Source organism: Bidens hawaiensis, unplaced genomic scaffold (assembly GCF_021521415.1).
Source record: "Bidens hawaiensis isolate Kalapana, Puna unplaced genomic scaffold, B.hawaiensis_p1.1 tig00009309_1, whole genome shotgun sequence".
In the NCBI taxonomy this organism is placed as follows: domain Eukaryota; kingdom Viridiplantae; phylum Streptophyta; class Magnoliopsida; order Asterales; family Asteraceae; genus Bidens; species Bidens hawaiensis.
The window spans coordinates 303,947-322,089 of NW_027491686.1; the positions used below are offsets into that span (position 1 = coordinate 303,947).

The 18,143-nt window shown below is 31.2% G+C and overlaps 1 protein-coding gene across 1 annotated transcript; it reads left to right on the forward strand.

The window, feature by feature from the left end:
* The first annotated feature begins 2,055 nt into the window (after positions 1–2,055).
* LOC143531921 (transcription factor TRY-like) lies at positions 2,056–12,986 on the forward strand. Its single transcript, XM_077027103.1, has 3 exons — positions 2,056–2,203; positions 2,472–2,559; positions 12,804–12,986. Exons 1-3 carry the CDS (start codon positions 2,143–2,145, stop codon positions 12,919–12,921), a joined length of 267 nt encoding a protein of 88 aa, XP_076883218.1. The 5' UTR covers positions 2,056–2,142; the 3' UTR covers positions 12,922–12,986.
* Positions 12,987–18,143: the final 5,157 nt, after the last annotated feature.

An 18,143-nucleotide genomic window follows, 5' to 3' on the forward strand; every position in this document is an offset into this window, starting at 1 on the left:
TAACTTGGTTATAGGATAAAAATAATAATTTATATACACAGGCACACAGCCTGTTCTTGTTCTTCCCCAAATAAAACCCTAGAATTGGTAAATGGCTTAATTGATCAATCTTGTTTAAAATTGTTTTGGGGTTTACGTTTACCAGTTAAAAACGAACCATAATCATAGTTCAATTACCACTTAGGAGGTTGAATGGCTAGAGGACGAAGAGTTATACTTGCGACCCTAACCCGAACTCTAAACTGATCGCAACGCCTTCGATTGGTGAAATAAAGGTAGGGTTTTGCTTCTTGATGTTATAAGGATTGTGTGATTCGTTAATTGAATTATGGTGTAGTATTTATAAGGTTTTGGAGCTGATTTAGAGCCGTGGGCTGTTACTAAATTTACGAGGTCTAATAGTTGTCAAATTCCATGTTTAAACGATGATTGAATACGTCATTGATCAATTAACATGTTGGTGATATCAATCCCGTGATTCTCGGCTGTAATTGAGGATCAAAGAAAACAAGGGGGGAAATGGGTGGTGGCCGACGGGAGGGAAGAAGGAGAGGGAAGAAAAGAAATATTAACAATAATTATATTTCAAATATTTTGCTTGCTGGTCCTTGATGTTAGAATGTGGAGGCAGAAATGGGTGAAAACAATTGTTAGGGGTGGTTTTCGTATTAGTCTAATAGTTATAATGATTTAATAATAAACAAAAATCAAAACCGAGCATCGGGCACTCATAATAATCCAAATGATTAATAAATTATTGAAGCATAACTGTAACCCGGATCGTAATAACAAAAAAAAACCCTTAAAACAAGTCGGGTTTTCGGGTACGAAAATTGACGATTGTTACAAAACTGAGTCAGCGTCATTCACCAGCTGTGTCCTGACATATTTTCCCCATATTTCAGAGAAACTGTAAAGAATAGAACAAACAGGCAAGACAGATTAGAAGATTGAAGACATAGTCATTAGAGGTGATCTGATGACTCAGATATTTTATTCAGATGTTATAAAGAACTATATTTTCAAAAGACAGGTATTTAAATTATCAAACGGGTATTCAAATCCCAAGTTTTCAATATAATAATATTTTATTAAGAAGGCTTCCGCTCATATTTTGCCAAACTTAATTTATGATATTAAATGGGTATTTGAACCCATTATTTTATTAAAAGAAAATTATTTTAAAGACTTCCGCTAAAACAAACCCGCAACTCTGATATATTTTCAAAACAGATACCAACTAACAGGCGTCGTATCAGGCCCTAAGTCGGGGTGTGACAGAACTCCTTCTTAGAGAGAGAACTAGAGAACTAATAAGTTTCAACTAACTTATTAAGTTTCAACTGTGAGAAACACTCAAATTTTGTTTCAGCTCTAATTCTTCAACACCCAAAACAAGATACAGTTGTTTATTTAATTGAAAAAAAATGATCGATTAGGGTTTGAGGTTTTATTTGCAGGTAATGAAAATTTATAGGGTTAGATAACTCAATTAGTTTGATATCGACCTGCAAATTAGTTTAATACTGATCGACGGTTGAATTATATTGATATGGATGGACGCTCGAATGATGAATCAGATAATAGAATTAAATTTAAGTTATTTACATTTATGTCACCGTGTGAAATTGATATCGACGTTCAAAATGCTCACGTACCTAATGTACGATGACCGATTATTATACGTTAACATTTCCCTAATATATATATATATGTATATATATATATATATATATATATATGGTTAGGTTAGAATAAAAACCCACTTGAGTTGTGAAAACTCTAGAAACTCATTCTCAACCACATGTTTTTAATTAAAGATTAAATCTTGTAAAAAAATGAGTAAAAAATGTAAAAAAAATAGCAAAACATTTTTTTTTATGTTTTCGACGTTTTGTATTAAATGTAACAACATATATTACATGTAACAAAAAAAAACGATGTTATATAGGGTTGTCACGGGTTTTCACAACTTAAATGGGTTTTTATTTTATACTTTGCCTATATATATATATATATATATATATATATATATATATATATATATATATATATATATACGTGTGTGTGTGATTGCAATTTGTAAAGGCAATAAAGTCCACACCAAATAAATTTGTAGTCTACTCTTCCTCTCCTCCTTTAATGGATAAACGTTGGAGGAAGAAGAATCGATCCTCCTCAAACCACAATAATGAGTTTGAAGGTCAGTACTTTAAATCACTACTTTTGGTTTTCAATCCTACTTTTATATAATTTGAGTGTTGACACAACATCTATATTTACAATTTACCCTACATATTCTTTTTTCAAAGTTTACCAATTAACATATATTTTCAACAACTTAATGATGTTTTGGTGTCAAACGCTGTGTCTTTGTTCCTCCACATATCCAAAAACTGAGTGATATTATTATATATATTAAATGGTTTTAAAACTAAAAATAAATTAATGAAAATGTTGGAATTTGGCAGAAGTGAGCAGTAGGAAATGGGAGTTCATTAACTTGAGCGAACAAGAAGAAGATCTGGTTTACAGGATGCACAAGCTCGTCGGTAACAGGTAAGGAATAGAATTTTGAATCCTCATATGTGATATTTACTAGCAAATATTACTTCTCTTCTTTTGATGGAGATGTTACGCGTTTAATACATAACTAACTCTAAATGGAAAATTGCATTAACAGTATAGCCAACTTGTATGTGTAGCCGTTTAAGCAAAATATGCAAATAATTATGTGATGTTTATTATTTTTTGCTGGCTAATTATTACACTCAACATAAATTGGCTAATTATTACACTCAACATAAATTGAGCCCGTGACATTCTATTCTATACTCTAATCACCTTAGCATCTCATCAAAGTAAGGAATGACGTTTTTTAAGATAACTGATTGGTCATGAACTTTATTGGTTTCCAAAAATGATCAAACAGCCTATTGATATATATATATATACATATATATATATATATATATATATATATATACTAGGATAGTATCTGTGTTACACACAGATAGAACACATATAAAACGTAATGTATATGTAAAATCATATGAAATAATATTCAATTTAAATGCATATATCGTAATTGTGATATCTAAATATGAGATACTAAAAAGTAAAAACTCAAAACAGAATGAACTACTAATTTAAATAAAAATACATTGTCAAACCGAGATTTTTGTAATATTTAAAAAAAAACTTTTGTGATCATTTTGTAAATTATTATTAGTTGTTATCAAATTTAACATATGCTTTCTTATAATAAAGTCAAATTAAATATTAAGTTATGAATTCAAAACCTTAAATGTTAAGTTTGACCAAAATGGTATTTAAATAAATAATTTAATTTTGTAATCACGTCTTTATATATTTAGTCAGTAAATCAAATACAATTACCACTTTGGTGGAGTTAGTAAGCGCCTTTGGTTTGAAACCTAAGGTCTTAGCTTCAAAACCCGTATTATACTATTACACAATAATTTATTTTATAAAGCTTTAAGGGTTATAGGTTATAATAGGAAAACGGGTCATGGATCATAATATAAACAAGTTAAATGGGTATCCATACCCGTAAGAAGCTTAAATGGATAGGTTGGTATTTTAAGCAATAGTCTATGTTGGTATTTTAAGCAATAGTCTATGTGGCATCTAGGTGGCATCCTATGTGGATACCTTAGAATGATGGCATGTGGACAAAATGGTTTTACTTTAATATATATATATATATATATATAGGGGAAGTATATAATGAAAACCCATTTGAGTTGTGAAAACCCTATGTAACATCGTTTTTTTTTTCACACGTAATATATATTGTAACATTTAATACAAAATATCGAAACATAAAAAAAATTGTTTTGCTATTTTTTAACATTTTTTTACTAATTTTTTTATTTGTTTTCAGGAAAGAGAAAACGTTATATTTATGTTTACATTTTTTATTAACTTTAATTGTGACCACGTGATTCAAACTTTAATTAAAAACATGTGGTTGAAAATGGGTTTCGAGAGTTTTCACAACTCAAGTGGGTTTTTATTTTAACCTAACCACACACACACACACACACACACACACACATATATATATATATATATATATATATATATATATATATATTAGTCATTAATATTATACCTTCCAGTTTCTTAAAGTTATTACAATTATTTTTATTTAGGTAAGCTAAGTTATCAAAATCATTTTTCCAGGAGTGAAAATTATAGTTTGTAATTTGCACTTGAGAATATACCCTAACCCGTAAGTAATTAAACCGATTACCAAAGTTTTCTTTTTTATTATTATTACTATTATTATTATTATTATCCACGCCAAACCAAATAAACTTATTTATATTTGAAGAGTCAATACTTTTGAATTGGCTTAAAAGTTAAATCATCTTAATAGCAAAGCAAAGCGATAAAGCGTCTTAATTAATCACACCTAAATGTCATGGATTTAAGTCACGAATAATAAAAAATTTTGATGTTAGCAGTGGTGGTGGTGGTGGTGGTGGTGGTAGTGGTAGGAGTGGTGTGGTGGAGGAGAATGAAATGTGGGAAAACTTGATGAATATTTAGTGGATGTGGATTTGTTGTGAAAAAAGAAAGGATATGTTAGAAGGGGGTCATTAATATGACTATTGATTTAACATTTTAGCCTTTTGTTTTATTATATAAAATCTTCATAATATTTTGTAGTACATGCTATATCATAGTTTTATCATCAAAAATAAGCAACCACTTTACCTTGTATGTTTTATGCATAATGTATTTTACACTTTATCTTTAATTAAAACGTTCTATATTTTTAAAACATTATTTGTTCAACTTTTATATTTCTTTCCTTTTTAATAGAAGTGAATTTTTAACTTCAATTATAAAGAATGGTTCATTTTATAATTCGTGAATAGTCAATCGATGGTGATATATAGGTAAAAGAAAATAAGCGAGTAAGTAAATGTATCTCTAATGGTCATAATTTAACTATTCGAAACTAGAAGAAATTATACCTAAGGGGTAAAGATGTTTCTCTCTTTTTTTTTTTTTTGTTAATTTCAAAGCATCAGTTTAAGAAAAACGAATCAATTGAAGAAACTATACCAAGGGAAAATGATGATGTTTTGCTAGTTTAACAATAGTTTAAGGAAAGCGAGTTAATTGAAGGTGTGATTGCTGGGACAGCGAATGTTCATCATGTTATATCGCAAATGCTCGTTGCGTTCTATTACTCAACAATTATTTGTATTATGATAGCGATTTAAGTAATAGTTGTCGGCATGCACTTTTTGTCCACATACACGCGTGACTCTGTTTCTCCAATGATGCCATTCTAATATTTTGATAATATTAATTATTTTTAAAAACTACTTTCATAATATCAAATATGTTATTTAAAACGTGATTATTTCTTGTACATATTTTATAAAATATTTTTTTACAAAATCACATCTTATATAAAGAAACTGGCTCCTTTAATCTAATACGTTTTCTATAATAGTGTAAACTTCCACATAAAAAATGCCCCAAAGCATGTAAAAATGTTTTTTTATGGGGGGTAAATTAGCGTAACAACAGTTTTAAGGAGACGAAAACAAATTAATACTTATAAAGTTTACATGCATATATAGTAAAGTTAGGTAATCACTTAATAACATACAATTGAATTATATATCTTCAAATTTTTTTATTTTATATTTTCTTTGGACTGTGTATCGAACACAGTCATATAAAGCATAGTCGTTAACATCTTGTATTATTAAAAAATATAATTTTTGACCAAATCGAAATATTAAAGAAGACTTAAATGTCATAAGTTCTCCAAAGAGTGCCTTGAGTAGAAGAACTTCATAATGTGGATGATGTAATATTGTAATTATTGTAGCATTTAATTTTTAAAATTGACATTAAAATTTTAGAGGTAGTTTTAGAAAAAAGAAAATTATTTAATTACAATAACTAGGTTTTGTGGCTCGAAATACTTGCGGGGAACCCAAGTTCAATAGCGTCCAAGGATTTCTTGGTCGTACATATTTGACCCACATATGGCTTGCGACTCGCCAATTGTATGATATCACCAAGTTCACTTTAAAGCTAATCATATTAATATCATTTGAGTTTTATAACTTATGAATCTATATGTATGACTTAATTAGAATTTAAGTTGGTCCGTTTTTAAATTGATATCAAACCCTTAGACATGTGTGGGATTTTAGACACGTGACACCACGTTATCAGAGAGACGATATTTATTTTAATGATGTAGCGGTGTTCAAGCCAAAAAATCACCCCCATTGAAAAAAATATTATTATTTCATCACATAAACCGGCGACGAATGTATATCGCTCCCCCCCCCCCCCCCTCAAATTGGCCGAATATCGCCTAGAGGGGCGGTGTTGTCACCATTTGTCACCCACTATGCATACTCTTAGAGTGTACATTATAAATTAAAAAGTTATTTAGTTAAATTCAAGTTGCGACGCACATATGGCTTGTGACTCCCCAATTGTATGATATCATCAAGTTCATTTTAAAGCCAAATCATATTAATATCATTTGAGTTTTAACTTATGAATCTTGAAATAATATATATATATATAGGGGAGATTTCAAATGAAAACCCCTTTAAGTTTTAAGAACTCGAAAGAACTCAGTGTAACGATTTTTTTTTTTTCGAATTTTTTTTTACACATGCATAATATATGAAGGTTACATACACGTAAAAAAAATACATAATTTTTTACTCACCGAGTCGACTTTTTACACATATGTAACGGACGTAAAAGTTAGTGTAACAACTTACATCTTTATTCTCTCTCCTACTTTGATTTTTTTCCAATCCATTTAATTAAATGTGTGATTTAGAATGTAGTTCTTAAGTTCTTATAACTTAATATGGTTCTCAAAAAATCTCTCCCCTATATATATATATATATATATAAAACTTAATTAGAATTTAAGTTGGTCTTTTTTTTAATTGATATAGAAGGCAAACCCTTAGACATGTATGGGATTGTAGACACGTAGCGCCATGTTATCAGAGAGACGGCATTTTTAAGGGTGTAGTGGTGTTCAAGCCAAAAAATCACCCCCATTAAATAAAATATTATTATTTTCATCACATAAACCAACGACGAATCTAGATCGCTCCCCCCCTCTCAAATCGGCCGAATATCGCCCAAAGGGGCCTTGTTGTCGCCATTTGCCGCCCACTATGCATACTCTTAGAGTGTACATTATAAAATAAAAAGTTATTTAGTTGAATTCAAGTTGCGACCCACATATGGCTTGCGACTCCCCAATTGTATGATATCATCAAGTTCACTTTAAAGCCTAATCATATTAATATCATTTGAGTTAACTTATGAATCTTGAAATAATATATACATACATATACATACATAGCGGAGATTTCAAATAGAACCCTTTTGAGTTTTAAGAACTCGAAAGAACATAGTGTAACAATTTTTTTTTCGAATTTTTTTTACACATACGTAATATATGTAGGTTACATATCGTAAATAAATTACACCTTAAATGTTAAGTTTGACCAAAATGGTATTTAAATAAATAATTTAATTTTGTAATCACGTCTTTATATATTTAGTCAGTAAATCAAATACAATTACCACTTTAGTGGAGTTAGTAAGCACCTTTGGTTTGAAACCTAAGGTCTTAGCTTCAAAACCCGTATTATACTATTACACAATAATTTATTTTTTAAAATTTTATAAAGCTTTAAGGGTCATAGGTTATAATAGGAAAACGGGTCATGGATCATAATATAAACAAGTTAAATGGGTATACATACCCGTAAGAAGCTTAAATGGATAGGTTGGTATTTTAAGCAATAGTCTATGTTGGTATTTTAAGCAATAGTCTATGTGGCATCTAGGTGGCATCCTATGTGAATACCTTAGAATGATGGCATGTGGACAAAATGGTTTTACTTTAATATATATATATATATATATATATATATATATATAGGGGAAGTATATAATGAAAACCCATTTGAGTTGTGAAAACCCTATGTAACATCGTTTTTTTTTCACACATAATATATATTGTAACATTTAATACAAAATATCGAAACATAAAAAAAATTGTTTTGCTATTTTTTAACATTTTTTTACTAATTTTTTTATTTGTTTTCAGGAAAGAGAAAACGTTATATTTATGTTTACATTTTTTATTAACTTTAATTGTGACCACGTGATTCAAACTTTAATTAAAAACATGTGGTTGAGAATGGGTTTCGAGAGTTTTCACAACTCAAGTGGGTTTTTATTTTAACCTAACCACACACACACACACACACATATATATATATATATATATATATATATTAGTCATTAATATTATACCTTCCAGTTTCTTAAAGTTATTACAATTATTTTTATTTAGGTAAGCTAAGTTATCAAAATCATTTTTCCAGGAGTGAAAATTATAGTTTGTAATTTGCACTTGAGAATATACCCTAACCCTTAAGTAATTAAACCGATTACCAAAGTTTTCTTTTTTATTATTATTACTATTATTATTATTATTATTATCCACGCCAAACCAAATAAACTTATTTATATTTGAAGAGTCAATACTTTTGAATTGGCTTAAAAGTTAAATCATCTTAATAGCAAAGCAAAGCGATAAAGCGTCTTAATTAATCACACCTAAATGTCATGGATTTAAGTCACGAATAATAAAAAATTTTGATGTTAGCAGTGGTGGTGGTGGTGGTGGTAGTGGTAGTGGTAGGAGTGGTGTGGTGGAGGAGAATGAAATGTGGGAAAACTTGATGAATATTTAGTGGATGTGGATTTGTTGTGAAAAAAGAAAGGATATGTTAGAAGGGGGTCATTAATATGACTATTGATTTAACATTTTAGCCTTTTGTTTTATTATATAAAATCTTCATCATATTTTGTAGTACATGCTATATCATAGTTTTATCATCAAAAATAAGCAACCACTTTACCTTGTATGTTTTATGCATAATGTATTTTACACTTTATCTTTAATTAAAACGTTCTATATTTTTAAAACATTATTTGTTCAACTTTTATATTTCTTTCCTTTTTAATAGAAGTGAATTTTTAAATTCAATTATAAAGAATGGTTCATTTTATAATTCGTGAATAGTCAATCGATGGTGATATATAGGTAAAAGAAAATAAGCGAGTAAGTAAATGTATCTCTAATGGTCATAATTTAACTATTCGAAACTAGAAGAAATTATACCTAAGGGGTAAAGATGTTTCTCTCTTTTTTTTTTTTTGTTAATTTCAAAGCATCAGTTTAAGAAAAACGAATCAATTGAAGAAACTATACCAAGGGAAAATGATGATGTTTTGCTAGTTTAACAATAGTTTAAGGAAAGCGAGTTAATTGCGGGTGTGATTGCTGGGACAGCGAATGTTCATCATGTTATATCGCAAATGCTCGTTGCGTTCTATTACTCAACAATTATTTGTATTATGATAGCGATTTAAGTAATAGTTGTCGGCATGCACTTTTTGTCCACATACACGCGTGACTCTGTTTCTCCAATGATGCCATTCTAATATTTTGATAATATTAATTATTTTTAAAAACTACTTTCATAATATCAAATATGTTATTTAAAACGTGATTATTTCTTGTACATATTTTATAAAATATTTTTTTACAAAATCACATCTTATATAAAGAAACTGGCTCCTTTAATCTAATACGTTTTCTATAATAGTGTAAACTTCCACATAAAAAATGCCCCAAAGCATGTAAAAATGTTTTTTTATGGGGGGTAAATTAGCGTAACAACAGTTTTAAGGAGAAGAAAACAAATTAATACTTATAAAGTTTACATGCATATATAGTAAAGTTAGGTAATCGCTTAATAACATACAATTGAATTATATATCTTCAAATTTTTTTATTTTATATTTTCTTTGGACTGTGTATCGAACACAGTCATATAAAGCATAGTCGTTAACATCTTGTATTATTAAAAAATATAATTTTTGACCAAATCGAAATATTAAAGAAGACTTAAATGTCATAAGTTCTCCAAAGAGTGCCTTGAGTAGAAGAACTTCATAATGTGGATGATGTAATATTGTAATTATTGTAGCATTTAATTTTTAAAATTGACATTAAAATTTTAGAGGTAGTTTTAGAAAAAAGAAAATTATTTAATTACAATAACTAGGTTTTGTGGCTCGAAATACTTGCGGGGAACCCAAGTTCAATAGCGTCCAAGGATTTCTTGGTCGTACATATTTGACCCACATATGGCTTGCGACTCGCCAATTGTATGATATCACCAAGTTCACTTTAAAGCTAATCATATTAATATCATTTGAGTTTTATAACTTATGAATCTATATGTATGACTTAATTAGAATTTAAGTTGGTCCGTTTTTAAATTGATATCAAACCCTTAGACATGTGTGGGATTTTAGACACGTGACACCACGTTATCAGAGAGACGATATTTATTTTAATGATGTAGTGGTGTTCAAGCCAAAAAATCACCCCCATTGAAAAAAATATTATTATTTCATCACATAAACCGGCGACGAATGTATATCGCTCCCCCCCCCCCTCAAATTGGCCGAATATCGCCTAGAGGGGCGGTGTTGTCACCATTTGTCACCCATTATGCATACTCTTAGAGTGTACATTATAAATTAAAAAGTTATTTAGTTAAATTCAAGCTGCGACGCACATATGGCTTGTGACTCCCCAATTGTATGATATCATCAAGTTCATTTTAAAGCCAAATCATATTAATATCATTTGAGTTTTAACTTATGAATCTTGAAATAATATATATATATATATATATATATATATATATATATAGGGGAGATTTCAAATGAAAACCCCTTTGAGTTTTAAGAACTCGAAAGATATCAGTGTAACGATTTTTTTTTTTTCGAATTTTTTTTTACACATGCATAATATATGAAGGTTACATACACGTAAAAAAATTATATAATTTTTTACGCACCGAGTCGACTTTTTACACATATGTAACGGACGTAAAAGTTAGTGTAACAACTTACATCTTTATTCTCTCTCCTACTTTGATTTTTTTTCCAATCCATTTAATTAAATGTGTGATTTAGAATGGAGTTCTTAAGTTCTTACAACTCAATATGGTTCTCAAAAAATCTCTCCCCTATATATATATATATATATATATATAACTTAATTAGAATTTAAGTTGGTCTTTTTTTTAATTGATATAGAAGGCAAACCCTTAGACATGTGTGGGATTGTAGACACGTAGCGTCATGTTATCAGAGAGACGGCATTTTTAAGGGTGTGGTGGTGTTCAAGCCAAAATATCACCCCCATTGAATAAAATATTATTATTTTCATCACATAAACCAACGACGAATCTAGATCGCTCCCCCCCTCTCAAATCGGCCGAATATCGCCCAAAGGGGCGTTGTTGTCGCCATTTGCCGCCCACTATGCATACTCTTAGAGTGTACATTATAAAATAAAAAGTTATTTAGTTGAATTCAAGTTGCGACCCACATATGGCTTGCGACTCCCCAATTGTATGATATCATCAAGTTCACTTTAAAGCCTAATCATATTAATATCATTTGAGTTAACTTATGAATCTTGAAATTATATATACATACATATACATATATAGCGGAGATTTCAAATAGAACCCTTTTGAGTTTTAAGAACTCGAAAGAACTTAGTGTAACAATTTTTTTTTCGAATTTTTTTTACACATACGTAATATATGTAGGTTACATATCGTAAAGAAATTACAGAATTTTTTACGCACCGAGTCGACTTATTACATATGTGTAACGGACGTTTAAAATTGTGTAATCACTGTACATAATTATTCTCTCTTCTCTTTGACTTTTTTTGTCAGATTTAATTTCAACCACATATTTCAATCCATTTAAAAAATGTGTGGCATAGAATGGAGTTCTTAAGTTCTTAAAACTCAACATGGTTCTCAAAATATCCCTCCATATATATATATATATGGAGGGATATTTTGAGAACCATGTTGAGTTTTAAGAACTTAAGAACTCAATTCTTAACCACACATTTTATTAAATGGATTGGATTGTGTGGTTGATATTAAATCTGACTAAAAAGTCAAAGTAAGAGAGAGAATAAAATTGTAAGTGATTACACTAATTTTAAACGTCCGTTACACATATGTAATAAGTCGACTCGGTGCGTAAAAAATTCTGTAATTTCTTTACGATATGTAACATACATATATTACGTATGTGTAAAAAAAATTTCGAAAAAAAAATTGTTACACTGAATTCTTTCGAGTTCTTAAAACTCAAAGGGGTTCTCATTTGAAATCTCCCCTATATATATATATATAAAACTTAATTAGAATTTAAGTTAGTCTTTTTTTTTAAATTGATATAGAAGGCAAACCCTTAGACCTGTGTGGGATTTTAGGCACGTAGCGCCACGTTATCAGAGAGGCAATATTTATTTTAAGGGTGTAGTGGTGTTCAAGCCAAAAAATCACCCTCATTGAATAAAACATTATTATTTTCATCACATAGACCGGCGACGAATCTATATCGCTCCCCCTCCCCCTTCTCAAATCGGCCGAATATCGCCCAGAGGGGCGGTGTTGTCGCCATTTGTCGCCCACTATGCATACTCTTCGAGTGTAACTTTAAATTAAAAAGTTATTTAGTTGAATTCAAGTTGCAGAGACTTTCATTGAACCAAAGCCAATATTTAAATTAACGTTGCATGGTTACTGTTATATTATTTGCTATAAAAACATTTGTTAACCGATGTCATGTTTCAGGTGGGATTTGATCGCAGGCAGAATTCCTGGCCGAAAACCTGAAGAAATTGAGAGGTTTTGGCTGATGAGACATAGCGAAGTCTTCGACGACTTAAGGATTCAAAAAAACAAATCTTAAATCTTGTATGCTTTTTTGGTACTTGATGCACAAACCTTGTGATTCTATGATGTGAAAACACACAATATTCAATTATTCATCTATTATTACGTGAGCTTCCATTCTTATAATGTGAGAGGGTAAAATAGTTTAAAAAGAAGGATTTATTTTCTTTATTTTCGATATTTTGTAGGTTATAAAGAAAAAAAAGAAGAAGTTTTAAGCGACCAGTCGGGAATACTATTGAGAAGGTGTTGGTGCATTTTGGTGTGTCATTAGTCCATAAGTTTTATGTTTGTTTTGTTTGTAATAAACAATGTATTTTGTTTATGTTTTATGTTTTAACGGGTTGGATATAGGCGAACTTATGGGTTAACCAAAGTTATGCTAACTTTGCCTATTATGTAACATGCGAAGATATGTGGTATATAAACATATCTTTGGCCTAGGTTTAAAAGTTGTTCATTCCAGCCGTATTCTTGTGAAGTGGTTTTGTCGTATATTGAAAGATATAGTGTTATTATTCAATACATGCAATCGTTTGATTTAATCGTTGTTTCTATTGTTCTTGTTTGATTTAATACTCGTAATCAAACACTAAGGGAATTCCACACTCTTAGAGTTTGTTTTATCTCCTGTATCAATCAATTCCAGGACCTACAAAAGATGTAAAACTTTTTAAGTAAGGTTAATGGTTTATATGAATGCCAATTGTGAAGAAATAAAGCCAATGCAAGTAAACAAAAATAATGTTAGGGAATAAATTAATGTTCTTTAAAGACAGATATTCGTTTGGTTCTTTAGTATAATTTCAGGGAATCAAGGCAGAAAAGATCGGTTTTCGGCTGGAGAATATCAGACAAGCAGATCTAGAGAGGCAGTAGGAACACATCAAAGAAGGCCTATTCGGATATTGAGGGTGGTTTCAAATGCTATTAAAAAAAACACATCAAAGAAACAGAAGTCGTATGTTGGGTTTCTTGGTTGGGCACAAGAAACGAGACTTGATAATATTTATTTGCAATGTTTATGGATCAAGTGTTTATCTCAATCGGATTGATATCCCCCACTTGTAGTTTAGTGGTAGAAGGCGTGGGCTCTCTAGTGGAGACTAAAGTTTGAATCCCACTTGTGTTACTTTTGGTTGGATATTGACAATGAAGGATTTGAGTTTTGCATTGTTCAAAGGTTGTCAGTTCGAACTCTGAGCCCACCCGGGTTTTCGTCCCACATGTGTTACGCCAGAGATTTTGCTCTTGTGATGACACAACAACTGTTAAGTGGCAGTTGGCGATATGGTTTTCTGGGGGAATTGCCAAGCCAAACTCTGAAGCCAGCATTGGCTCAGTTAAGACAACATAGTATACCCAGAGTAGGGCATCGGGACTCTCCAAATTTGGAGAGTGCGATAGCCTAAATACAAAAAAGTCATTGTTCTAAAAAAAATCTAAAACGGATTGATGATCTATCAAGAAGACATAAGCAAGAAAGCTAAAGATAGCAGAGATGAGAAAGCTAAGGTGGAAAACTGGAGGTGAAATGTATCATATTCAAATTCTGAAGCCATCGTGGGCCCGGTTGAGATGGTTTTAAAAGCAAACACATGACGGTATCTATACGAACCGTGGAAACCCTCACAATGGAGGGAAGCATGCATGGACAGCTTGGATAGGAGGGTAGGGTGGTTGACGGATGCCAGCCCGATCACACCACTAGGCCCAATTTTTTTTTTAAAATTATAATGTATTTTATGAAAAAATTATTTGCTATTAATATTTAAATCTAATTACTCAACTCATTTTAACATATTCTTATAAACAAAAATTTTTTGCACAACTCAAATCATAAACAAGTAATCTTATTTAAAAATTTAATTGTTTAAGCCCAACAAAAAATCTATTTATTTAAGGTCCAAAAATTTTTCGCCCTTAGCCAAAATATTTTAGCGATTCTCGTAAAAGGTCTTAGAAGCATGAGTAGAATCAAACCCAAGCTAACATGCAATAAACGAATTAGGCTGGATTTGCTAGGCTTACACCCCTTTGAGAACAAAATCGAGTATATGATTTCTTGAAAACGTCAAGTAAAGGCTATGGACTTCTAAGCAAGTATATATAGAGAGATTGTCCTAGCCTTTTCTTGGGACTTTAGGTTTTCCCATATTTTTTTTTGCCAGCGCTTTTGTTTTCCCTTAACGTGTAGACTCTTTTAGAAGGGAGCCTATAGACACTTTTGCGTGGGTTTGTGATGCCTTCTTTCTTTCTATATGTCTAACATTTGTCTATCACTATTATAGTTTTTTTTCTCACCGCTACCTGTCATAGGTGATTTACTACTAGTAATTTTAGGATCCTTTGTTTTGTTGTTTGGTTCTAGATGCACATTTGAGTCTGGTCCTTTTAACTTCTTGTGAAAAAGCAAAATGCAACTTTTTGAGCAATTCTATGAAGAGAATAATAATATCTCACTGTTAAATAAAAGTATAATGTGATTAAAAGATATAATGTTATTTTAAAAGACAAAGTGATGTCGGTTTACTTCTTCTAAGGTCATCATGTAACCCGAGATCTGTAGCTCTGAGGATACTCTTAACACTCTAAGTCAAAGTAACATATTAGATCTTGAATCACAAATCATGTGTGTGCGCGCGCGCGTGTGTGGTGGGGGGGGGGGGGGTCTTCTAATAATGTGGATACATCATCTGTTAATAAATGTTTGTTATTAGGCTTAATGAAGTTGGGTATGCCCAAAATGAGGTTACCAATTCTTAAGAACTAGTTAAGAACACAATTACGAGACTTGATAATATTTATTTTCAATGTTTACGAATCAAGTGTTTTTCTAAAAACAGATCGATGGGCTATCAAGAAGACATAAACGCGAAAGTTGAAGATAGTAGGGATGGGAAAGCTAAGGTGGGAAAAGTGGAGGTGACATGTATCTCATACAAAATAACTAAAATGAGGGTGATGAGATTAAGATGCTTTTTAGAGCAGAAACATTACGTGTCTGTAAGAACCGTGGTGACCCTCACAATCGAGGAAGAATGTATGGCCAGCTTAGATAGAGGGTAAGGTGGTCGACGACCATAGGCCTAATCACACCGCTATGCTCGAAAAAAAATAATTTTAAACTTGTTTATATGTTTTATGAAAAAATATTTAATTTTAATGTTTAAATCCAATTACTTCAACTCATTTAAGCCTATTTTTATAAACAAAATTTTTTAAACAACCCAGATTATAACCAAGCAAGCCCTTTTAAAAATATAATTGTATAAACACAACAAAAACCTGTTACCTGAGGCCCAAAAGTTTTTTCACCTTCGGCCCAAAAAAAGTTGGCCTTAGAAGCACAAGTAGAAACAAACCCAAGCTGACATTTGATTAACGAATTAGGAAGGATTTGCTAGACTTGCGCCCCTTTGAGAACAAAATCGGGTATATGATCTCTTGAAAACATCAAGTAAAGGTTATGGACTTCTAAGGGAGTATATAGAGAGAGATTGTCCTAGCCTTTTCTTGGGACTTTAGCTTTTCCTATATTTTTTATTGCCGGTGAGCTTTTGTTTTCGCTTAACGTGTAGACCCTTTTAGGAGGGAGCCTATAGGCACTTTCGCGTGGGTTTGTGGTGCCTTCTTTCTTTTTGTATGTCTAACATTTGTCTCTCACTATTATAGTTTTTTTCTCAACACTATCTGTCATAGGTAGTTTGCTACTGGTATTTTTAGTATGCTTTGTTTTGTAGTTTTATCTATATGCACATTTGAGTCCGATCCTCTTAACTTCTTGTGAAAAAACAAAATGCAACTTCTAGAGTAATTCTATGAAAGGAATAATAATATCTCATTGTTAAATAAAAGTATCATGTAATTAAAAGATATAATGAGATTTTAAAAGAAAATGTGATGTCGATTTACTTCTTCTTTGGTCATCATGCATCCCGGTATCCGTAGCTCCAAGGGTACTCTAACACTCAGTCAGAGTAACATTTCAGATCATGAATTACAAATCCTGTGTGTGCGCGTGTGTGAAGGGGGGGGGGGGGGGTTCTTCTAATAATGTGGATACATCATCTATTAATAAATGCTTGTTATTAGGCTTGATGAAGTTGGGTATGCCCAAAATGAGGTTACCTTACAACATAAATCCCTAAGAACTAGTTAATAACACAATAAACGAGACTTGATAGTATTTATTTGCGATGTTTATGAATCAAGTTTTTACTTAAAACGGATTGATGGGCTATCCAGAAGACATAAGCGCGAAGGCTGAAGATACTAGAGATGAGAAAGCTAGTGTGGGAAACCGGAGGTGACATGTATCTCATATAAAATAATTGAAATAAGGGTGATGAGATTGAGTTGGTTTTTAGAGAAGTCACATGACGGTGTCTGTAAGAACCGTGGAAACCCTCACAATCGAGGAAGAATGTATGGCCGGCTTGGATAGAAGGTAGGGTGGTCGACAGCCATCGGCCCAATCACACCGCTACGCTCGAAAAATTTTTTTTAACTTTTTTATATGTTTTATGAAAATATATTTACTTTTAATGTTTAAATCCAATTACTTCAACTCATTTAAGCCTATTTTTTTAAACAAAAAATTTTTGAGCAACCCAAATTATAACCAAGCAAGCCCTTTCAAAAAGTTAATTGTATAAACCCAACATAAAACCTGTTACTTAAGGCTCAAAAATTTTTTCACCTTCGGCCCAAAACAATTTAAGGATTCTCGGAGACGGCCTTAGAAGCATGAGTAGATAGAAACCCAAGCTGACATGTGATGAACGAATTAAGCTGGATTTACTAGACTTACACCCCTTTGAGAACAAAATCGGGTATGTGTCTCTTGAAAACGTCAAGTAAATGTTATGAACTTCTAAGGGAGCATATAGAGAGAGATTATCCTAGCTTTTTCTTGGGACTTTAGCTTTTCATATATTTTTGTTGCCAACGCTTTTGTTTTCCCTTAATGTGTAGACTCTTTTAGGAGGGTGCCTATAGGCACTTTCGCGTGGGCTTGTGGTGCCTTCTTTCTTTTTGTATGTCTAGCATTTGTCTATCACTATTATAGTTTTTTTCTCACCGATATCTGTCATAGGTAGTTTACTACTAGTATTTTTTTAGTATCCTTATTTTGTTGTTTGGTTCTATATGCATATTTGAGCCCGGTCCTTTTAACTTCGTGCGAAAAAACAAAATGCAGCGTCTTGAGCAATTCTATGAAGGGAAGAATAATCT